The sequence below is a fragment of the Acomys russatus genome, chromosome 30, assembly GCF_903995435.1.
Source record: "Acomys russatus chromosome 30, mAcoRus1.1, whole genome shotgun sequence".
Classification (NCBI taxonomy): domain Eukaryota; kingdom Metazoa; phylum Chordata; class Mammalia; order Rodentia; family Muridae; genus Acomys; species Acomys russatus.
In genome coordinates this window covers 18,160,656-18,185,875 of record NC_067166.1, presented here as the reverse complement: position 1 = coordinate 18,185,875, position 25,220 = coordinate 18,160,656, and the positions used below count along the sequence as shown (strand labels likewise).

At 41.1% G+C, this 25,220-nt stretch overlaps 1 protein-coding gene across 4 annotated transcripts in view; it reads right to left on the bottom strand.

Annotated features, from left to right (window-relative positions):
- Positions 1–25,220, bottom strand: part of Fam169a (family with sequence similarity 169 member A) — a 56,185-nt gene that overhangs the window by 7,879 nt on the left and 23,086 nt on the right. For all 4 annotated transcript variants that reach the window (XM_051172398.1, XM_051172394.1, XM_051172396.1 and 1 more), the window contains 6 exons: positions 22,458–22,629; positions 11,945–12,124; positions 6,294–6,422; positions 5,597–5,703; positions 2,554–2,593; positions 1,981–2,131 (listed from right to left, as the gene is read on the bottom strand). In XM_051172398.1, the coding sequence (XP_051028355.1) occupies positions 1,981–2,131; positions 2,554–2,593; positions 5,597–5,703; positions 6,294–6,422; positions 11,945–12,124; positions 22,458–22,629 (779 nt within the window). The remainder of the gene's footprint in view (positions 1–1,980; positions 2,132–2,553; positions 2,594–5,596; positions 5,704–6,293; positions 6,423–11,944; positions 12,125–22,457; positions 22,630–25,220) is intronic.

Here is a 25,220-nt window from a genome sequence, read left to right as displayed (position 1 = left end):
CAAGAAAGGAACAGCACGAGGGCACAGAGATACAGGATTTGGAGTTTTCTATGCTGGGTTTCAGTCTTGCTTCAGTCTGGTACTTGCTCACTGTTTCCTCTCCTCCCTCAATCTATATTCTGTTCCTTTTGTGTTAAAGTTATGTAATTTGCTTTTTGCTTTTGCAGGGGTTACAATTAAGAAAGTGCCTTGAGTCTCCGAAGTGTCTTTGAACTTTGGACTTTTAAAATATTAAGAGTGAAAATTTATGGTAACTTTTGAAGTTGGATTAGGCACATTTTGCATTATGACATGGCCTCAAGCCTACGATGGTCAGGGAGTAGAAAGAAAGTGATCCCCACAGGTTAGAATTTGAATAGAGTTGGAGAAGGACACAGGAAGAGTGGCAAGGGGAGAGGGCGGGGCGGGAAGACGCAAATACATTCCTTGTGGATAAAATAGCACATGTAAGCCAGAGGTGAGGGAGTACACCCTTTAACCCCAGCACTTGGGAGGCAGAGGCAGGTAGCTCTCTGTGAGTGTGAGACCAGTCTGGCCTACAGAGTGAATTCTAAGACAGTCAAGACTATACAGAGAAACCCTGTCTCAGAAAGAAATTACATGTGTGAGGCCCTGGGTTCAATATATGCCATACCATGCAAAAATAATCAAAACCAAACAAATAGATGGCAGACTAGACTGAGCCTGCAGAACATAGCTGGGAGGCCTTGAAACTAAAGTCTCTCCTAACCCTGCTTATAAAGTTCTGTGTGAACAGTGACAGAGGACACCCAATGCCCTCTTCTGCATTCTGCATGTGCTAACAGGTACACACATGCATGCGTGTGCGAGCGTATGCGCGTGTACACGCACATGCGCGCGCACACACACACATGCACAGCTTAAAATTTCACAAATATAAAGTCATCACATTAAATAACTGCTTGTGAAAATACTTCATAGTTATCTAAACATATTTTTACACATTTTGAGATTCAAGTATTTACTTATATTTATCTTTTTTTTTATCTTTAATATAACTATTTTATTAAAATAGTTTGATTATCCCAATGTAAAATTATTTACATAATCAAATTAACAGATTTTTCTGAGTAAATAATTTGGCACCTAAAGTGGCAAAGCTATAAATTAATTAAATGATTGAACTCAATGGTTAGTAGTAAGAGTCTAATTTTTTTATAAAATGTAAAATCTTGGTCTCTTTATCAGATGCCAAGGAAAGGCTGTGGAGCTGGCTCCGTGGAGAGCTTGTGAAGCATGCAGAGCCCTGAGTGTGCCCCCCACACAAAAACTAGGTCCTGAGTGCACCCGGCAGTCCCCGCCCTCAGAAAGAAGAGGCAGAGGAAAACGGCCATATAGCAAGTTCCAGACCATGTAAAATCCTCCTTCAAAACTGAAAAATAAATTAAAAGAAATATTGTTATTTTCACCTTTTTGAGAAAGAGATTTGCCATACAGTGCGAGCTAGCCTCACAGTTTCAGCCTCTCAAGTCATGGGATTACAGACCTGAGTCACCATGTCTCATCTGAGGACAAAATGTTACGAAGAGTTCTGACAACCTCTGGAAGAACCGACTGTATATCTGTGGCTATTACTAACATAAATTATATCCAGTAGCCAGGTAAAGTGGATTAATTATAAACTGAATTTTTAAAATATACTTTAAGCGTCAACATTACTAAACCTATCCTATTAAATTCAAAGTTGATGACAAATAATGTTTTGGGATAACACAATGCCTAGAATATTCTGGATATGCACATGCAAAAAACTCCTCCACAGTGATTTTATTCTAGCCTCTTACCCACTAATGCTTCCATACACTGTTCAGATGGTAACACTCCTGAGTCATCTGTAGCAGAAGCTAAGTATAAGCCCTCACAGGACACCTGCTGCTCCATCGTAAAGGAGCTCCGCCTTTAGGACTAGACACCAATAGTATGGAAGCAACAACACATGAAAAACCATACCCTCCTTACTTGGTTATTGGAGCCACAGGTGAAGTCTGAGCAGTGTTTTCATCTTCCCCTTGAGAACTACTAAATTCAGAATCCTGAAACCGCTTTCCAATCTTTGGTCGCTTTAAATGGCCACTTCGAGTACGAGTGGAAACAGGTGTCTTTTCTGGACCTGAGGGAAAACCAGGAAAACTGCCCTTGACTATGTATGGAAAGTACTACCTGTTAAAGCACCGAGAAATGCAAGAACCACAGCAGATTGCCCACCATATTACTCAGCTTTGCCCCTTCCTTCAGATCAAGCTAAGAAAACAGCGTCAGCATCTGTTCTCACTACAGAGTAACTGCCGATGCTGACGCCTCACATTCCTCCATTCCCATGAGGCCCACCGGTTCTGCACTGTCATTTCATATTCTTTCTTACTGATTTGGGGGGAATGACGCAGACATTATGATTCCTGTGTTACAAGTAAAGAAAGGGAGGAGGGTTCAACAGCAGCCTCAGTGTTCACAAACAGTAAAATCAGGGGCAGTGGTGGCACGCAGAGAGCCCAGAGCTAGAACACTTACTAAAACAACAGCTGGTTTTCTTACCTTCAGAAGTGCTAGCAAAGGCATCTTTTAGGGAATGGATCTAAAATAGAGATAAAGATTAAAATCTAATGTTTTAAGCTATCCTTTCTCACTATGGACCTATTTTGTTCATATTTTCAAAGAAAAATATTTAACTGTATTCAAATAGTAATTTTTGAGAAGAAATCTACCTTCAATATTAAAAGATTATGTTACAGCCCTTGGTTCATTCTAAGCCTATGAATTTATCCAAGGATCTGAAATGTTCACAGCTATCTGTTCTGCTGGGTTTTCTGTTTTAAGTTTTTCCTTGGGGGAGGGGCTACTGTGGTTGTTTTGTTGTTGCTTTTTTTGCATACTGTCTTCACATAGATATCTACTGCTGATGAATTTAAACGTACAACTAAAGTCACCCATCTTCTACCTTGATTTCCAAAGCATGCATCTCCCAATAGATGGTTCATATGATTTCGCATTAAACCTATTTCAAGCGGGGCGTGGTGGCGCACACCTTTAATCCCAGCACTCGGGAGGCAGAGGCAGGCAGATCATTGTGAGTTCGAGGCCAACCTGGTCTACAAAGCAAGTCCAGGACAGCCAAGACTAACACAGAGAGACCCTGTCTCAAAAAAACAAAACAAAACAAAACAAAAACCAAAAAAACAAACAAAACAACCTTTCTCGAGATAAATTCCCAACATTTATTTCTCATCTACATTAATGGCAAGAACAACTACAGTCTTTCTAGTCAAAAGGGCATTCGAAATAGCAGGGAGGTCTTCCTAGCCCCTACTCAACCAGTCACAAAGCATGCTGGTTTTAAATGAAGGCTCTCAGACTATCCTGTCCTATCACCACTGCTCCACGGCTTTTGCTATCTTAACCAAAACAATTCCAAGCAGCTTTGTCACTGGTCAGGTACCCACGCTGCATCCTATCTGATCCTTTACACTCAATGAAAGAAAGTGCCCCAATTACAAGTGCGATTCCTTCCCTTACATCTTAAAGCAACATCTCATCACTGTATAGACTATAAACTAAAAAAAGTTTCAACAACTAATTTTTCATTTCAAGTATGCCACTTCTTTTACAAGCTATCTCTTAAAATGCCTTAACAACGTGTTTTACAGAACTCCCGCCTGCCCTTTAAATCCTCCTCGTGCTTCATCTTTGCTACATAACAACTATTACCTTGTAGTTTATTTATTTTTCCAGCAAAGAATCATCCAGCTCTCTCATGTATGCAAGGCCTACCTTGCTCTGATCCCTACTCCATTACAAAATGCCATCCACTCATCTGTCCATTCCACACTTACTCAACTACAACACGGTAGGCACACAGACACCAAAAGATCTATTCAAAGTCACCAAGAACTCATCCAGAATTTCAGAACAGCCACTAGAGCTATGGGAATCTGAAAGATGCCAATAAAAGTAATGACAAATCTTTTGAGGTAGTAGGTATGCAAATTATCCAGATCCAATGATTGTATAATGTGCATAAAATTTCACACTGTACTACATAAACATATGTAAGTATATATTCATTGAAAAATTTAAAGTCTAAAGCCGGGTGTGGTGGCGCACGCCTTTAATCCCAGCACTTGGGAGGCAGAGGCAGGCGGATCGCTGTGAGTTCGAGGCCAGCCTGGTCTACAAAGTGAGTCCAGGATGGCCAAGGCTACACAGAGAAACCCTGTCCCGAAAAACCAAAAAAAAAGAAAAATTTAAAGTCTAATTTATAGACCATAAAGGAGTTAGTTAACTATGGCAAATGCATAATAAAAATCTTGCCTTCAAGAAGTCTGTTATTCAACTAGAAAGATGAAAGTGAATAGATGAAAACATACAAATAGGAATACATGTAATGACTTCTGTACCCAAATAAGGAAAAGCAAGGGTAAACTATGTAGTCTTAAAAAAACTACTAATAATGAACTAAAACATTAAAGCAGCATGAAGAATATGAACTTCAAAATGACTGAAAATACAACTTATGCTATTAATCTTATGACACACTGTCACTACAATATAGTCTCATTCAAATGACACTTAAAATTATTTGGCATTATATTAAAATAAACTATAACCTTTATTACATTTGTGAAAAGAATCTCGTTTCCTTTGATTTTATGGCAACTGAAAACAGTGTGTGAACATGTCTCTATCTGAGGAATACGGATGTTAACATAAAAAGAGCAGGGCCTGCCAGGCGCGGCAGCACACACAGTTAGTCCAAGAACTCAGGATGAAAAGGCGTGAGGGTCTTTGAGTTCCAGGCCAGGCGGGGTAACCTAATGAGAGCCTGCCTCAATAACAAAGTAAAGAAAAACCAAGGACAGGGACTTAGTACAATCTTCTAAATATAGAAATGTAGAGAAAATTAAAACCAAGTTTTCAGTAGTTTTATTATTTATGTTATTGTTAGAAAGCTATAAAAACTTTTCATTAAAATATAGTCAATTTTTATGTTAACTAAGGTTTTTGGTTTGCTTTTTTTTCCAAGACAGGGTCCTGGACTTACTTGCTTTGTAGACCAGGCTGGCCTTGAACTCAGAGAGCCACATGCCTCTGCCTCCCTGAGTGCTGAGATTAAAAGTGTACACCACCAATGCCTGGCTTTAAATTACTTTCAATTAGCTTATAATTATATAAACATCATTACAAATATTTTTCAAAAAGCATTAAATCTTTAACAATCAATTAACAGAAGCGACCAACAAAACGAATGCACTTGGACTTCCCTAAATTTGTTGAATAACTGTAGTGTTTGAAACTTCAGTTGAACCTTGTAGTGCAAGCCTACAGTCTGAGGTATTCCTGAGGCTAAGGCAGGACAGTTTCAAGTTTACGGCCAGGCTAGAATACAGGCCAACCTAAGCAACATGGTGAGACCCACCTCAAAATAAACAGCAAAAAGCAGGCTGGGCCAGGGAATTAATTCAACAGTGAAACTCTTGCCTAGCATACATAGGGCTCCACGTTCAATGCTCAGTGTCATCAAAACAAACAAAAACAAAGGACACAAAACATAACTATTCCCTATGATGGTCACAGAGTATACCTGCATCTCACTTGGCTGACTGCTTTCCATTCCAGGTTCAAACTCTGGTACAACAGCCAGACCATAGTCTCCAGACAAGGGTCTTTTGACTTCATACTGAGAAATCTCTATATAGAGAAAAAAAAAATTATTATGAACCAATCATATTTAATTTTCATAAACACCCAAAAGCAGCAGAGATAAAAAGGAATCAAGAATTTAGGTATACGTCTCCTTTACAATACCTTGTAACTAATCCGTTGATCCACAAAGCCTAATCTACACTTCTCCATTAATATACTGATTTTTTAACTCCAATTCCCACTGGGCTATTTCATTGTTTGTGCTAGTCTAGGTCCATTTTTGTTTCTATCTTTTGTTTTTAATCTTACTTTTTAGACTTATTTAATGTGTATGAATATTTTGCCAGCATGTATGTATACCATGTGTGTACCCGGTATAACAGATGTCAGAAGGTGTTAGATTCCATGGAAATGAATTTACAGATTGTTGTGAACATGGGTGCTGGCATTTGAACCCAGTCTTTTACAAGAGCAACAAGTGCTCCTAACTGGTAAGTCATCTCTCCAGCCCCCTCTAGGTCTGTAAAAGCACAATAAAAATTCCAAACTTTAAAAGGGGGACTGTAACCAGAAAGGTCACAACCACCACTATAGGTTGCTGCTTTTTAAACTGCCCTATATTCTACTAGTCTTACCTGTAACTTTAATTGCTTCTCTCTGTAACGCTCTGGTGACTGGAATCCGCTGATGCCAATGGCCCACACCTTCAACTTCCCATAGAAGTTCATGATCTCCTGGATACTTTTCAAAGTATTGCTTGGAAGCTGCAAAACATATTTAACAATTTCTTAGAAATCTCAAATGGCAAAAGGACAGAGGAAAGAAAGTAAGGTGCCCATGTCACTTGGTGAGGAGCAGAACCTTGACACTGAGAACACAACCAAGGTAACTCTAAGAGTACACAGCAGTGTCAGTTATAAATCAAACTCTTTTTTTTTTTTTTTAATTTATTTATTATGTATGTATGCCTGCTTGCCAGAAGAGGGCACTATATCTCATTATACATAGTTATAAGCCACCATGTGGTTGCTAGGAATTGAACTCAGGACCTCTGGAAGAGCAGCCAGTGCTTGCTATACTTCTTGAGGCTGGAGAGAAGGCCTCGTGGTTCAGAACACTTGCTGCTCTTCCAGAGGCCCTGAGTTTGGTTCTTAGAGCCCACATGATGGCTCACAACCATCTGTAACTAACTTCAATTCCAGAGGATCCAATGCCCACTTCTGCCTCCACAGGCACTGGGCACTCATATGACACACAGAGACATGCCAGTCAAACACTCATAAGATAAAATAATAAACATAATAAACTTATCTTTTCTCATTTTTGTTTTTTTCGAGACAGGGCTTCTCAATGCTATCCTGGCCTCACTTTGTAGACCATGCTGGCCTTGAACTCACAGTGATCCTCCTACCTATGCCTCCCGAGTGATGGGATTAAAGGCATATGCCACCACACCTGGCTAAACTTATCTTTTAAAAAAAAGTAAAAAAAAAAAAAAAAATCCTATAAAATTTCAAGTAACAATTTTAAGTGATAAATGTCAGTACATATACAAGAGAAGTCACTATGTAAAGTTTAAAAACATACCATATCACCGGCCTTCTGGGGGCACTGGGCTCCTGCTCAGGTGGCTGCGGCCTGGCTGGACATGGCCCCAATAAACGAACCACACAAAATTAAAAAAAAAAAATCATACCATACAAAACTTTGACAGTTTGTCACAGTAAGTCACTATTTGATTCCACTTAGGTGATCTAACTAGAACAGGTAGTGCAAAGGTTAACAAAGGCAATTGATGTTGGGCATGAGAAAGGGGCTTAAATGTGGTGATGATGCATTTACAGCATTGTGTACAGTAGCACAGAAGTTATTACTAAATGATAAATATCACAACTGCAAAGACTGGTTAACATAAACACAATCATAAGCACACTATGCTGTTCAAAGTTTATGGACATGTAAATATGACATCATGAAAAGAAGGATGCACTGACTTCAGGAGAACAATTATGTCTAGAAAGCAAAGGAAAAGGAGGGTAGAATTACTAACAGCTCCAAAGAGAAGACAAACTGTATATATAATGAACGGTACAAAACTGTTTCCAACTTCAGAGTTTTTCATATGTTAAAGACTTGCACAGGCTTTACTATTGAGCATACTTAATCTGAAAATGAAAAATGCTCTGAAACATGAAAGTTTTTGAGTGACATATGCTTAGTAAGTTTCAGACTTGGAGCATTTTTCCATTTTGGTGAAGCATACTCAGCCTCTAGGTAATTCTCATTAAAAACAAACTTTTGTCCAATCTGCCTAATCTGCACATAGAATACAATGATAGCAGGCTACTATTCTAACACGTGAACAGGATGGCTTGTAACAGGGCACTTAAGTCGTTCTCTCAAACCTCAAAGCTATGTCCCTGAGCTGGAATAAGTAATTCTTGGAGCAACAGTAATTCTAACCCAAGGAAACTCTCACACACATATGTAATTGGTCACCTAGACGGTTACACATCTACTAGATAGTTATCTCTTAACCCCAGTGCTTGACCCACAAATTGTTTTGGATTTCTTTTCAGATTCTTTGATATTTACCAACCTTAAATACAAAGACTTGGGCCAGGTATGGTGGCGCACGCCTTTAATCCCAGGCAGAGGCAGGCAGATCTTTGTGAGTTTAAGGCCAGCCTGGTCCACAAAGCGAGTCCAAGACAGCCAGCACTACAGAGAAGCCCTATCTTGAAAATAAAGAAAAGAAAAAAAGAAAAAAAAGGTACAAACTAAAAGCAAAGGCTTTTCTGTTATGTCCCCCTTACACACAGAGCCTGAGGATAACTATATGCAGTATGTTTAGTGAGTCTGCTTTGTGACCTCACATGAGATCCAGTGTAGAATTTCAAATCTGTGGCATCAAGTCAGTGATCAGAGTTGATCAGATTTTATACTAGCTATGGGACTGTCTGGGATGCTGAGTGAGGAAGACAAAGATGACTGTTAGGGCAAGTAGAAAAGAATTAGCAGGCTTGGAGGCCATTGAGGATGGACCCTCCCTCATCACCAGCTTTATACCTGGCCTCCCCTTACCATACGAAAAGGTGGAGGTTCAGGGAAATACTAAGGCCCATCGAGGGAAAGCTTCTTCCTCCTGTGTCTGTCTTTGGGCCCTGAGTGGAGCCATGGCATTTTTTTCATTCACTCATTCATTTCTTTATTTGACAAACTTTGGTCTATGTAGCCCTAGCTGTTCTGGAACTTACCCTCCTGGCCTATTTCTGGCCCTGAGTGGAGGCATGACATTTTACTTGCTTCTTTGTCTGTCTACACATGTATTCTGGTCTATCTGTGTATCTGGAACTTGCTGTGCAGTCCAGGCTGACCTCAAACTCAAGATTTGCCTTCCCAGCATGCTAAAGAAGAGAACATCATCTACTACTGTTCCCTCCTTTAAGAATTAATCCACCCCGGGTGTGGTGGTGCACACCTGTAATCCCAGCACTCGGGAGGCAGAGGCAGGCAGATCGCTGTGAGTGCAAGGCCAGCCTGATCTGCAAAGTGAATCCAGAACAGCCAAGGCTACACAGAGAAACCCAGCCTCAAACAAGCAAAAACAAAAAACAAGAAAAAGAAAAAGAATCAATCCACTGTGAGGCCAGGCATGGTCGATCTGTGGTTTGAGGCCAGCCTGGTCTACAGAGAGAGTCAAGGACAGCCACGGCTTGTTACACAGAGAAATCCAATCTCCAGGGGAAAAAGAAAATAGAAAAAAATAATAATAACAATAAGATTAAGTCCACTAGGCTTGCCAATCACCTGGGAAGACCATCCCTCAGGAAAACCGATTTACCCGAAGACGTGCTACTATGGGGAGGGATAATTACCCTCTATTTTTGAGATAATGGATTCATACAACCAGGAGCCCTTCTTTTATGTCAGCTGCCCCCAAATATTCACTGCTAAACCTGCCCCTTTTCTAAGCTAAGTTCAAAAGTGCTAACTCTTCCTTTGCCCTTTGTGTCTACTCTTTGGATGCTGACAAAAACCTGAGCATGCGCTCCCCGGCATTCTGGGATTTCGCGCTGTTTTTCTCTGTGTTCTTTACAGAGCTGTTTGTACATCCCCACTGCTGACCATAATTCAAAAGGCATGACTTTCACTCTCTTTCCTCCTCCTCTCTCCTCATAGCAGCTGCTGGGACTTACAGTTTGCCCATCCTGCTCTTTTTCTCTCAAAGTCTCAAGTTTGACTCTTAAGCTTCTTTCTGAGTCTGTTTCTAAATTTTTTTATCAAGAACTATAAACCTGTAAAAGGAAATTCTAATTCCTCATTAACATGTGTCTTATTCAATTTTATATTTAAAAGGCAGAGTAGACTGGCAGGACACAAAACCAGCATATAAAAACGGCAAACTACATTTTAATATAGTTCTCTTACGCGTAGGGGTGTTGGCCTGCATGTATGTCTGTGTGCCACACGTTTATCTGCTGCCTGTGGAATCCAGGAGAGAGAACAGAATCCTGTAGGTCTGGGAGTTATGGATGGGTGGTGCTGGGAATCAAACGAAAGTCCTCTAGAAGAGCAGCCAGTGCTCTCAGCTGCTGAACCGTCTCTTCAGCTCCTATGTATTTAATTTATGTACCCATCTGTAGATGGGGTATGTGGTGTGTAAACGTGTGAAGGAAACGCACATGCATATATGAATCTGTGTACCTTTGCACGCAGAAGCCAGAGGAAGATGGCTGTATCTTCTTCTATTACTATGGTTTATTATCTAGAGCACGGCAGTGGTTCACAACTTGCCTGTAAATCCAGCTATAGGAGATTCACTGCCTTTCCCAGAATCCACAGGCCCTGGCACAAGTGTACACACACAGAGGCACAAGTACACACATATGTGCATACACACGTGCATGCATGCACGCACACACAAGCATACACACATGCACAAGCATACACATACACAAATATTCTAAAGGATGATTTACCAAAAAGGAGGAGTAGAGGTGGGAGAGGTCAGAAACTTAAGAAACTTCCCAACACCTATTCCACATTCAGACTATTAAACAGTGGTTTCTTAGATTCAAGAGTGCAAATAACCCCCAAAATTCTTAAATTCCAATTTAATGAGAGAATAATGCACAAGTAGACTGACTTGTCTCTGATCACAGTGTTGGGAGCACAGAGGTCCTTGTGTTCACAGATCAGCACTAGGGAAAGCAAGAATGCTGAACATGAAGGGTTGTCTCTTCAAAGGAAGAGATACATAACCTGTTTTCTGACCAGAAGGCTGTGAACATAGGTGGTTAACAGCCTAGATGAGCCCTGTGCTATCTGTGAGGCCACCACATCTGGCTGCCCCAAGGTCCCACATATAAGACAAGAAACGGTTAATAGCCTCAAGTGACCTCGACACTATCTATGTAACTGTTAGCACTCGGCACAGCAGACCCCTGGGCCCTTAAGATAACACACGGAGCCTACCTACACCCCCATCTTTCTGTAAGAAGTGGCATAGACTTTGAAAAGGATTCCAATGTAATTATGTCTTCAGCTTGATTGTGGATATGGGATTGTATTAAGCCAGGAAAGTTTTTCCAGATTGTACTGTACTTAAATACGCCTAAAATAAACTGCCCAGCATCAGACTCTAGAAGTCTGAACCAACACTAGCGTGAGTCAGGCTGAACCAGATTTCCTCTTGCCTCAGTCTCCTGGCTCTTCATTTTGCTGGCTGTGGTATTTACAGAGGCTCCCTACACCAGGGTTTTATTTGCATGTAATCAGCTCTGAAAGGGAGAGGTCATTCGGAACTTTGGTTATCAGTGGGGTGGGGCTGGCAGACTACCTAAGTGAGACATCTCTACAGGATCACCCTAAAAAAAGATAAAAACTAAGGGGGGTTTTAGAAAAACCAAAAGGAATCAGAAAAATATGGCATAGAAGGCACAAAAATACATCTCATCTCATCTCAAAATAAACAAACTTCGGGAGAAAAAGAAGAAAGCCTTGCAAAAACTGTTCTGCTCTCCTTGGTATGTAATCCCTGAGCCTGGAGGGTGAGGCAGGAAGATTGTTATGTATGGCCAGCCTGTCTCCAATAACATTTTAAAAATGTTATGCTCTATGTAACAACTAGATACCATAAAATAAAATTACATTTATAAAGCTAAATCCTAGAAAATGAAAGATTCCAATATCATTTAAAACTGGTAAGATGCACTTACAATCTTCTGGAGAAACAAATTTTAGGTGAGATCAAGTTTAACGTTGTTTAGTTCAGCCCACTCACCTGTGTACATGAGAGAAGACAGTGGATATCGCAAGCCAAGTGCATCTTCTGTAAAGGAGTCAACAAAATCCTCCAGCATATGAAGCCCCAAATCTTTTCCTCTGTATTTCTTCCTTATAAACATTGTATCAAGAACTGGCAGTTGATAATTCTGAGTAAGAAAGGAGCTGCATAAGCTTCCTGCAGTAGTAAAAAAAAAAAATCAAAGAATTTTATACATTAAACAACATGTACATTTAGTAAATATGAGTTAACATTCCTGAAAATAGTTTTTCCCTAAGTCAAGAAGCACATCAAAAAAAGTTACATAAAATGTACTTACAACTTTTGCTATACACTGTAACACATAGCTGTTACTTTCTGTCTGCCAATAGTAATATAGGACAGCTTTTTTTTTTTTTTTTTTTTGGTTTTTCAAGACAGGGTTTCTCTGTGTTACCCTTGGCCATTCTGGACTCACTTTGTAGACCAGGCTGGCCTCGAACTCACAGCGATCCGCCTGCCTCTGCCTCCCGAGTGCTGGGATTAAAGGCGTGTGCCACCACGCCCGGCTGACAACTACCATCTTTAGACATAACCTAACCTTCCCCTGTCTCCACCATGAACTGAAACCTCTAAAACCACAAGCCAAAAATAAATCTTCTTTCCACTGCTTTTGCTCAACTGGTGGTCACAGCAAGCAGTAAGTCTGACTAGAACACTATACAAGGAAATGTTCCCTGGTCATAAGAAGAAATGGAAGTTGGAACTGGAGAGACGGCTCAGCAGAGCCTGGGTGTGGTTGCCAGCACCCACACGATGGCTAGCAGCCACCCATAATACCAGTTCTGGGGATGCAATGCCCACCTGTGATCTCCGAGGGCAGAGCACATGCACACAGTCCACACATACACATGTGAACAGTAGTACAGATGTAATAAACCTTTTAATTTTTTAAATAAGTGAAGTATTGATACATACTACTATACATGAGACTTTGAAAAAGAATGTAAAGCCAGAAGAAGAAGAGGAGGAGGAGGAGGAGAAAAAGAAGCAAAAGCTGCTAGATACAAGCCACATGATGTATAATCTAGATTAATTAATGGTTGCCAAAGGCTGGGAATAAGAGTGACTATTGTAGAAAAAGAGAGTGACTATTGTGTAAAGACTGTATACAGTATACTATTACATACAGATTTTTTGTTTTGTTTTGTAATAGAAAAATGATCTAAAATTGGTGAGATATGGTACTTTTGAAATGGATAGATTTTGTGGTATATAAATATACACAATTGTTATTTAAAATAGCAATTTACACATTGGATGTACACTCAACTTCTGCAGAGAGAAATCTGAAAGTATGTTCCCTCAAGTTTACAGACTTTCTCAGTAAATCCACCACCCATTCTTCCATCAAGTTATTCTGAGCACAAGGCCTAGAACCCACCCCTGGTTCTGTCTACACAGTGCACAGTAACCCATCAAATCCTACAGCAGTAGCTGGGTGTGGTGGCACACGCCTTTAATCGCAGCACTAGGGAGGCAGAGGCAGGTGGATGGGATTGCTGTGAGTTCGATCCCAGCTTGGTCAACAAAGGAAGTCCAGTACAGCCAAGATAACATAGAGAAACCCTGCCTTGAAAAACCAGAGAGAGACACACACACACAGACAGACAGACACAGACAGACAGAGACAGAGACAGAGAGACAGATAGAAGAAATCCTACAACAGTAATAGCAGCTAGCCCCTGGCCTTGTTTCCTTTGCCCAGGCCACACTGCTCGACAGGCCTTCCAAAGTAGCCTCGTCACTAGGTTCCCAGGCCTGCTGACATGCATTCTATTGGTGAGCTGTCATGAGCAGTTCCAGCTCACTGAGAAGCTGGCTCTGGAGGTCCTGCCCCATTTCAGACCTAAACAAGTTTGCACCCTCTAACGCACCTTGTCAGGGCATCTGCTGCCACTACCCCCACCACCCCACCTCACCCCAGGGAGGGAAGAGAACAAAACAGCCCAAAGCATCATGTTCTTAAAAACAACTACAAAAGGCAAACTATTTCCACCAGGTATTATTTATCCCATGATATAGGAGGGGAAAGAAGTTAGAAGCTTAGCCATGGGAAGCTCATCCCTGGAGAGAAACAGGGAACAGAACCCAGCTGACTGTCTCAAAGTGGTTTTAGCCTGTTATTGTGAGCAGCATACGTGATGAGGTTATTGCTACCTATTGAAGCCTTACTGGAGAGACTGCCCTGCCAGGGGCTTTCCTGATCTGGAACTCCAGCTGGCTGCCTTAATGAGCCTTCCCCATTGGGTTTCTGATGATTTAATGACATTACCCCTTGCTGTTATTTGCTTTTTTACTTGGAAACCTCAAAGTGGGTTGGGGGATGGGATGACATGAGACATTTAGCTATCTGCCCCATGGGGCTTTCCCAATTGACTTCTGCTGGGTATTTTAAGCACCTCGTTTAAAGGTGTTTTGCTATCTATTACTTGATATTTGTTCTTACTGTGGCTTGCTTTTATTTAATAAGCTCATTCATTCAAAACCAAAACTATGGGTAGAGATGGATCAGTAGTTAAGAATGCTTATTCTGGGCATGGACCTGGGTTCAGTTCTCAGCACGCATATGGTGGCTCATAAGCACGCATAACTCTAGTTCCATTGGATCTGACTACCTCTGCTGACTTGTGTGGGTACCATATATACATGCAGGCAAAACACTCATACACATAAAAAATAAACTGAAAGCACGACCTCAGTTATTGCAGATCATTCTCCAGACTAAATAGAATATCTGCCCACCTTAGGCATCCTATACCTGGATTCCCAGTGCCTCCAGGTGCCTTTTAAAAGAGCAAGGAGGATGGTGTTGCCCTCCATCCTGAAATCCCTTCACAGCTTCCCTTTACCATAGAGCAGAATTCACTCCTTCTTTGACCTAGAGACCTTTCAAGACACAACCTCTACCCTCTCCAAATTCTACCACTCACTCTATACTCCAGGCTTGGAAGCCATCTGCACTTTCTGAGGCAGTCGAACCTGTTTCTGCACTTTCAGCTCTTGCTAGAGTCTCTTCAGATGCCTCATATTTCCTAAAAATAACAGGGATAAATACACTTCAGTGATACACAAGCCTGCTCTGCCATACTGAGCAGCTTCCTCTACTAACAGAACCCTTTCTTTGTATACAGGACCTACGTCCTTAAAGCAATTAGCATCTCACAAGTGTCCCTATGAAACTTAAAGTACTACAAACCAGGTAAGACACAAACATGTTCTTACCCTCAACAGGTTTAAGCCTTTAAAATGTCTGTTAGTTTGTTTTTCAAGACATAATTTCTCTGTGTAGCCTTGGCTGTCCTAGACTCACTTTGTAGACCAGGCTGACCTGGAGCTCACAGCAATCTTCCTGCCTCTGCTGGGATTAAAGGTGTGTGCTACCATGCTTGGCTCAAAAATTAAAAATGTCTTCTGTGGTGAAATTATATATTGATATTTGAGCAATAGGTCACACCGAACAGTGTGCTGCATGCATGCACAGATATGTGTACTTACGCATTAGTAAAATGTCATTGCATTGTCTTTATTTACTGATCTGCAGTTAATATTTCTGTCATCTCAATAAAGTTTTTTTTTTAAGGAAAAAAAAGCTTCTGTTTGAGGCTATCTTTCCCACATTATATGACGTGAATGCCAAACAAATTAGGTGATCATTTTTTGTGTTTTTTAAATCAGTTAAGCATTAGCTATTCTAAAGAAACCAACCTAGGAAAATCTAATAAGGGTCTAGTTTGGGCTTGAGTAATAATTCCTTTCCCAACCACCCAGAAGATATCCCAAGCTACCTGATGCTGTCTACCAAGCCAGATTAACTTCACTGACTTAAAAAAAAATAATTAGTACTCGTCTTCAGACAGCAAAGCCTCAGACCCCACCTCAGGCCATGAATGCGGAATCTCCATTCTGCTTTCTTCTGGGTTTCTACCACTAGAGTGCGCACGTGGGCCATTCCCTCTTCTGAAAGCTCTACAGAGTAAGTCTCAACTTAGCAAGCAAGCATTATAAAAACCATGTCCCTATTGCTTTCTCTGACAGCTTCATGGACAATAAAATGTCACTTATCTTACTGTGGCCTTTACGATCCTTCCCAATGTGGTCTTTATCTTCGCCCCTCCAACTTTTTGGTGCTTTGTCTTATATAAGATTCTTCTCTTTATTCTCTGCAGTGTTTTATCCCCACAAGCTTATTGAGGGTGTCTAAACACAGCCTGCACATCTGAACTCTCCTTTACATACTTAAGACCCCCGTGCATGTGGGTACTAGCATGGTCCTTTCTTGGCCTACATCTCTAACTTGAGATAACCTACTGACCTTCCAGCGAGGTTTCTAAGTAGGTTCTCAGTGACACCTTCCTCTAGGCACAGTTAAGTGTGTAGTCTTCACCAACTACTCCTGCTGATGCCTCAGATACATCACTCACCAACATGAATGACAGTTAGGTATCTACGGACAATAGTGGGTTTTCACAGAGGGGCGTTTTGTCTCTTTCAGTAGATTCTGGGTGCTCTGAGGAATGAAACCATGTTTGCACTGAGCCATCCCTACTCTCCAATACACGGAGTCCTTACTGAGAGCATGTGGTTTTTTTTTTTCAGATAGCTAGACCTCCCCAAAGACCACATCTTATTTTCAAAGATAAATGCTCTAGCAATAGAATGCCAGAAGAATCAGAAATTCAAAGTCACCTTAAGATATATAGTAAACTAAGGCCAGCCTGGACTAAAATGAAGCTGTGTGGGGGAGAAGGCCCAAAGAGGGATTCAGTTGGAGAAACAAAGGCTCCCTGGTCGAAAAAGCTGCTGTGTTTAAATTTCCCCCTGCCTCCATGCTGCCGACAACTAGCCTGAGTTTCCCCTACATCTTTGGCTTAGTACAATTATGTTGCTACAACAGAATCTGAGACTGGAGTTTTTTTGTTTGGTTGGGTTTTTTTTTGTTTGTTTGTTTTTTGTTTATTTGTTTTATTTTGTTTTGTTTTGTTTTTCAAGACAGGGTTTCTGTGTATAGCCTGCACTGTCCTGGAACTAACTCACTCTATAGACCAGGCTGGCCTCAATCTCCAGGATCTGCCTGCTTGTGTCCCATGTGCCAGGATTAAAGACTGCACGCCACCACACTTAACTCAGACTGGGAAATTACTTTTAAAAAATTATTTCTCAGCTAGGTATGGTGGCACACGCCTTTAATTCCAGCAGGTGGACTACTGTGACTTTGAGGCCAGCCTGGTCTACAAAGTGAGTCCAGGACAGGCAAGGCTACACAGAGAAACCCTGTCTCGAAAAAAAAAAAACCAACCAAACAAACAAAAACCACCCAAACAATTATTTCTCAACATTTTAGAGCCTGGACAAAGTAAGGGGGCTGTATCTGATGAGGGCCTTCCAAAGAACAAGAGGACAGTGGAGGAGAGGGCAGCTGCAGAAGCAGCTGCTGTGTGTCTGTGTGCATGGCAGGCTTTCAGACAATGACTGTCACAGCAGAATGACCTAGCTACAAGTCTTCCTCATAGAAACACTTGGTATTTTCAGCCCCCACTTTTTCTTGACCTAGTCAAATTCCAAAAAAGAGTTCTTTTTGTTCATTAACCATTAAAATACTCTGAAATAACATATATTCACATAGCACCATAGTGTCAAATTTTGGATTCTTTAGCTTCAGAAGTGACATAATTTCTGACATATTATTAATATTAAATTTTTAAAAACATTTTAAAAGTCATTTTAGATAAAAAGTTGCAAAACCAGGGCTGGTGAGATGGGTCAGCAGATAAAGTGCTTATGGTACAGCCAGTTTGCTCCCCAGAATCCATGTAAAAAGTGGAAAGAAAGCGCTGACCCCAGTGGGTGTCCTCTGACCTCTATATGTACTCCACAGCAGGCCCATGACCTGACCCCCACATATTAATAAATAAAATTTTCTTAAAAGAGCTGCAAAAGCAGGCTGGAGAGATGGCTCAGAGGTTAAGAGCACTGACTGCTCTTCCAGAGGTCCCGAGTTCAATTCCCAGCAGCCACAAACCCTTTTCTAAGCTTTGCCCAATATAAAAATCTTATATAGATTACTGTCAAAAATCAGAAATTTAGCATGATTGTTGTACCACATAGGATTTGCTAAATTGATTTTATTAAATTCTACAGTTCTACTAATTTCCTTTCTAGTTTCAGAAACATTTCAAAGATTGCCTCCTGTAGAACACACTGGCATCTCAGAATCCAACTACTACACATCTAACCTTTCTGAAAAATGTTGCCAATGAGGGTGACACAGTGGGAGCGAGGCTTATCTCTAACCTCCAAGCTGAAATTTACTCGCCATTATAAGACATTCAGCGTGAGTGCCAACCTGGGTGCGCTGGCACACACTTTAGCCCAGCACTTAGGAGAAAGAGGCAGGAGGATCTCTTATGAGTTTGAGGCCAGACTGGAATACACGGGTGAGTTCCAAGCCACCAGAGAGAGCTACACAAATCCTGTCTCAAAAGAATTAGGGCCAGGTGGGACCTTTAAGAAGTGATTAGGAAACTACACTCGCGCATGCAGGATTAAAACTGACAAAGCCAGTTTGACTAGGTGTCTCCTGTGGTCCCTGTCTCCTGCCACCATGCCCGTGCTCCTTGGGACTGGCTCAACAGGAGGCATCACGAGAGGATTGGGCAATGCATTCTTCGTAACTTACCCATCATGGCATCAGAAAACAGACTAGGCAGCTACGTGACTCAGTCACCAGGTACGCTTCAAATTTGGATGAAGATTTGAAATACAAAGTTCTGTGCCTGAAGTAAGTAAATTCTGAACAGAGTGTCATGCCTGATATAAAAATATTATATAATATTCTGATAGCAATTATTATAAAATTGTCATAAACATTTGTTTGTGCAGTGGCTGGGCAAGTGACTCAGTCAGTAAAACATTTGTCATTAAGCATGTGGACCTAAATTCAATCCCCAGTACTCAAATAAAAAAGCCGAGTGTGGCAGTGCACGTCTGTAACTTTGATCCCTAACTTCTATGTTTAAAAAAAAAAAAAAAGAAAAGAAAAAATCAGGCACTGGAGCAAGTGTCTGTAATCCAATTGCTGGGGAGGTAGAAAACAAGAGGGCCCCGGTGATCAGTACCAGCCGGCCTAACCAATGGCCTAGTCAAATCAGTGAGGCCCAGGTTCAGTGAGCAATCCCATGCAAAAGGGCGGAGCATGATCGAGGAGGGGACGCACCTCAACCTCGTACACACACACACACACACACACACACTCCCTCTCTCTCTCCCCGTCTCTCCCTCTCTGTTGGTTTGAAGCTCTCCTTTAAAGCCTGTAAAACCAACCACTCTTGGTAATTTTTATCCTTCCCTTTTTTTGGGGGGGGTGGGGTGAGGGATGGTCAGGGTTTCTCTGTGTAGCCCTGGCTGTCCTGGACTCACTTTGTAGACCAGGGTGGCCTCTGCCTGCTGAGTGCTGGGATTAACTGTAGTCACAACCACACCTGCCTATCCTTCCAATTTTTAAAAATTAACACAGAATGCTTGGTTTTACTCATCAAAATGTTAAAAAATAAAGCATGTGAAGGCATTATGTGAACGCATTACAAACTGAGCAGCCAGAGAAGAAACAGGACCAACCACTCTGTGGTAGAGACCAACTTAAAAAATGTGAATTATTTTTTCAGGTAAATTTTTGTCAAATATAGACCAACAAAAGGAAATAAGATAAAATACGAAGTTTGTGACTAAAAACACTTCCAATTATATTTCATTAAATGTTTGTTGTTCCTTAAGTCACTCATGGTAAAGACAAACATAAAATATCTGAAAGATACAACAAGCAATTATCTTTATTTCTTTTTTAAAAATTTTTATTATTATTTTATTTACATTAGTGTTCTGCCTGCAGTATGTCTGTGTGAGGGTGTCAGATCCTCTGGAATTACAGACAGCTGTGAACTGCCATGTGGGTGCTGGGATTTGAACCTGGGTCCTTTGGAAGAACAGCTAGTGCTCTTAGCTGCTGAGTCATCACTTCAGCCCAGCCCAATTATCTTTATTTCTTTTAGTCTATTTTCCACTTTTAAATGTTTATTTTTCCTGCTTCCAAATGCTAATATCAATATTTAAATACACTCCCGCCTCGGCTTGACGGGTGTTTGGAGGGATGTGGTTATGTATGCCACATGCATCGCCAGTGCCATGAAGATTAGAAGAGGGCATCAGACTCCCTGGAATTAGAGCTACAGGTGGTTGTAAGCACTATGTGGGTGCTGGGAACTGAACCTGGGTCCTCTGCAAGAGCAATCAGTGCTCCTAACCACTGAGCCATCTCACCAGCCCTGACTTCCTTCTTCTGAATTTGGTTTCTTGAGACAGAGTTTCTCTGTGTAATAACTCTGACTGTCCTGAACTCACTTTGTAGACCAGGTTGGCCTCTAACTCATAGAGATCCACCTGCCACTGCCTCTTGAGTGTCAAAGCTACATGGAGAAACCCTGTCTTAAAAAAAAAAAAAAAAAAGAAAGATGTAAGTTCTATTCTCAAAAAGAAATATTTAAGTAAATCTTATTGTTTCTATTTAATTTTAAATTAAATTCCTACTTTGGAAATATAATCTACAAAAACCATTACTTGCAGATATAATTTGAATTCTATTTGTTGACTAAATAACAAATTATAACTACAATATTAATTTATAAACAGAAAGTAAAATATGATATAATGTGAAAAATCTATACGTTCAGTATGCTAGACCATTCACCTTACTGACAACATTCACGAACTGAGAGTTATTATCATTATTATTATTATTATTACTGCTCAAATTACTTACTAATAGATACAGGACTTGAGTACACAGCCTGACTGTTGTTACTGGGGAGATAAGGTTTCTAGAACCAGAATTCTAAAACATATAGTTTCCATACAGATTACAAGTATATGTACTTCAACAACATTATTAAAATAAAAGTCCACTTTCAACAGCAAAATAACAAGTAAAATTTTTCACTTTACTTATTTGAAAAATTAGTTTGAAATATTTGATGTTTCTCAATTTTGTTCTGAAAGTATAAAAAGAAACAGTAAGAGCTGAGGATGTAGGTGAGTGGTAGAGTGCATCTCAGCATCTTCAAGGCCTTTGGTTTGGTCAATACAATCACAAAGAAAAACGTAAAGGAACAAATTAATGCAATCACTTCATTAAGATAACAAAACAAACCCCCACAAATACCCTTAGATTAAAAATATTCAACCTGGAAAACAAACTGCAAATCCCTCACAGCAATCTCTTTCAAGCAAAAAAAAAAAAAAAAATCATTTCTAGTTTCTTGTGGAGAATCTGGCCTCAAAATGAGTCTCCTTTTGCTTTCCATCAAAGCTGTGCCAGTCCTTACCCACACATCAAATGACCTGCTAATAAAACTCAACTAATAAATGACTTCAAAAGACCCTCATTTAACTAGGAGTGGACTTAGTAAAGACTTTAGGACCAGCGGCAGGGCCCCGAAGGTGAAGGCACTTGCTGCCAAGCCTGATGTGACTTCTATCCCTAGGATCAAGGGTGAGAGAACTGACTTAAATTGTCCTCTGACCTCCACACAGGCACTGTAGCACACGCGCACACACACATTAATATAAAATGTAAAAAGGTTTCATCTTATAGCTACAGGCATAGCTGTCCCTACTGTGTATAATGGAGAGGGAATGGAAGCAAGAAAGGAGGTAAGGGTGTTTTAGTTTTTCTTGGGGACAATTTCTCAAAATAATTTTATTTCTGTTTCAGTTTCCTTTGGAGAAAGAGCATTCCTTTGAAATAGTCACTTACTAATCAAAGGCTGTATTAGTACTCCAAGTCCCACTGCTACCCAGCAGAGGAAGATGGAGCTTAAAAGGAAAATACACTGAAAACCAGGGAACTGGGAAGAATGGGGGATACTGAAATTGGCAGTTGCTGCAGCAGCACCTCACAGCTCCAGGACATAAAGTGGAGCTGACTACCAGAATAGCAAGGGCAGAGTCGGGGTCCCAGGAAAGAAGGGAGCCCCGTCAATGACAAATAGCACGCTGAGTCAGCCTGGGCTATGAGTAAGAACAAAATCCTACCTCAAAACAAAGCTAAAATCATTAATACTTATTTTAAGCATTCTAAGTAGAAATGGCAATACACGTAGGCCATGTGGGTTCTAATAAGTAATAGGAACAGCAGCAGAAATCAAAATAGCAACTTTAAATGAAAGAGCAGAAGGCTACAAAGACTACGGTGAAATGACACTCTCTCAGAACAGATAGAAAGGTCATTTTCTGTATCAAAAGTCTGTTTTTACTCTTCAAATGGCTTTCCTAGCAATCCTCTCTCCAGGGCAGTAGAGCCGGGACACTCCCAGAAAACTCTGAATGCACTCTAGGGGTCATTTAACAGACACTGACACAGCTGGAGGTGAAAGTGGAGATTTCCATAATACAGTTTTAAGTAACTTGTAAAACTCACCTGTAGGCTTAACTGAATAAAACCCAATGGCCTCTCCTTTCTTCCACAGAATCTTAGCATAGTCAGTACTGCTATGACACAGGAATGGGATCTCATGTCTCTCCATTTCCTGTTTTCTATAAATAATTCGATTGAGAACATACAGAACCACTCTTTCTCCAAGAGTGCTCACCTACAAAGAGAGTCAAACAGCAGGCAAGCAGTTACAATATGCAGCTGTTAGGAAACACAATCACCTGGCTCGCAGCTCCCACAGCCCCTACTGTCATTCAGCACTTCAAATACAGTTAACACCACAACTCGGGAACATTCGAGTATCATAAAATCAAGGGTAATCATTTATAACAAGAGCAGCCCTTTCCCACAAACACATTTTATGCATGGGATACTGCCTTGGAGCAAATTCTAAAATAGGCAAAACAGGTCCCAAGGCACACACTGTCTAGCAGCTCACTCAGTACAGTATCTTCATGATTCTAGCTGCCCAGATCCAAGGGGTCTCTGTGGCCCTAACTAAAGCCCCCGCTATATACTCTGTTTCAATCCTTTTACCCATTCCTATCCCTACATTAAGAAAATTATTTATTTTTTAAATCTAGTACTATTCCCAGGAGGCTTTTTGAACAATTACCTCATCTCAGGAAGGCAGCCCTTAGGAAAGAATCTCTCCTCAATCAGGTGAAATGTTCCTTTGGCAGCCCTGTCTTCCTATTAAGATATCCAGCCCTCCCACCCACACCCCAGCGCTAAAGTAGGGGCAGCAGGGAAGACTATGAAACCCTCTAGGAGCACAGAACAAAGAGGCCCAGCTCCTACTTGAGCCTCACCGACACAGCACTCCAACACCTCAGCCTTCTGCTACTAAAGTCAGCTTTCCCCACAGACACCTGTAATTATTTGTGCAGAGAAAGAAACTATTAACCACATGCACATACCACTCCAAAACTACCCTTGGCAGGGGCTCTCCCACGCCAAACGATACAGAAATGGCACAACAGCCTATCTCTAACTGACAAGGCCACCTCCTCTTCTTCTTCTTCTTCTTTTTTTTTTTTTTTTTTTTGAGACAGGGTCTCTCTGGGTAGCCTTGCTTGTCCTGGACTCACTTTGTAGACCGGGCTAGCCTTGAACTCACGGTGATCCCCCTGTCTCTGCCTGCCGAGTGCTAGGATTAAAAGCGTCTGGCACCATGCCCGGTTAAGGCCACCTCTTCTTATGTACCACCAGCCAACATAAAACTTCCTCTCTCACTGAGCTGACATCTACTTCCCAATGGCTACTCTTTGATATTATGCAGCCACATAAAGTATCAACATCTGAAGACAGCCATGGTGTTCTTCCCAATGTTATACCAACGCAACCTTAACTACTCAAGAAACTTTGCAATCCCCCTCCTCTCCACCGGAGTGCTCCGGGCCCTCTGCTGTCTCCGTCCATGCTTGGCATACATTTGTTACAAACACTGAAGACCGTGTGGAGCTTGCTACATAAACTCAAGGCTTCTTAGCCTCATGTTACTTCCAACTGACTAAAGCCCGATCTTTCTCACACATGCTGCTGTTTTGGTTTGAGGCTGAAATGTATACACATTACTTGACATTTATTCCTACCTAAATTTATTTTTTCCTATTAATTTTTTAGAGTCAGTGTCTCATGAAGTCAACGGTAGTCCTGAACTTACTATGTTGCTGAGAATGACTTTGAATTTCTGATCTTCCTATGTCCACCTCCCAAGTGCTGGGATTTATAAAATCCCAACCCCACCTTTTACTGTCAATGGGGATCAAAACTAGGGCTTCATGCATACTCGGCAAGCACTCTACCAACTGAGATATATCCTAAGTTTGGTAGTTTGAATGAGAAATGTCCCCCCAGAGGCTCAAGTATTTGAGCAGGTGGATTCCAGTTGGTTGCGCCTGCTGGGAAGGTCCATCACTGGTGGCAGGCTTTGAGATAACATAGCCTTGCCCTACTTCCAGCTGCTCTCTCTGCTTGGTACTTACAGTTCAGGATGTAATCTCTTCACTTCCTACACTGGCCACTGTGTATGCTTGCCGCCATGCATCCCTGTGATGAGGGACTATTACTTCTGGAACTATAGGCCCAAATAAACTCTTCCTTCTGTTAACTGCCATGTATCTTATCACGCTAACACATCCAGGGTTGTAATCTTAATTTTACCATAACAAATTAAACAGAGGAAAATAAGGCCTAGAACAATAATGTCATTTGCTTAAGGTTAGAAACAACAGCTATTTACTCCCGTGACTTTACCAACTTTTCCTAATTAGCCAGAGGTGCTCCTGGGCTGCGCCTCACTGATTTCCCTAATGCTCAGTGGAAATACAGGTACTAAAGCTGAGGGAGTCATCAGTCTTATTTCTGGTCTTACGTCATCCTCCTTTCCCTGTCCATACCTGGAGGCTTCAGTTTCCTCACCTGAGTACAGACATCCACACGTATCTGTCCTCCTTTATCATTTAGGCCTGGCTGGATGTCCTCTCTAAGATGCCTTACCTCAGTCACATGTCAGTCCTGTGGGTATTTGCTTTCTTTATGTACACTTCCACTGTCAGAGCTGACAAGTTACACTACTGCATAACTATCGATACCTATGTTATGGCTTTATACGTGTTTTAAGTCCTTCTTCCTCTACAGGAATTAAAGACTGGGCTGCATTACAAGGATTGGGAGATATCTAGATGTGCATGCTCCCAGCTTCTATGAATGGTCTCTTACTTTGGGGTCTAAAGGCATAGTCTG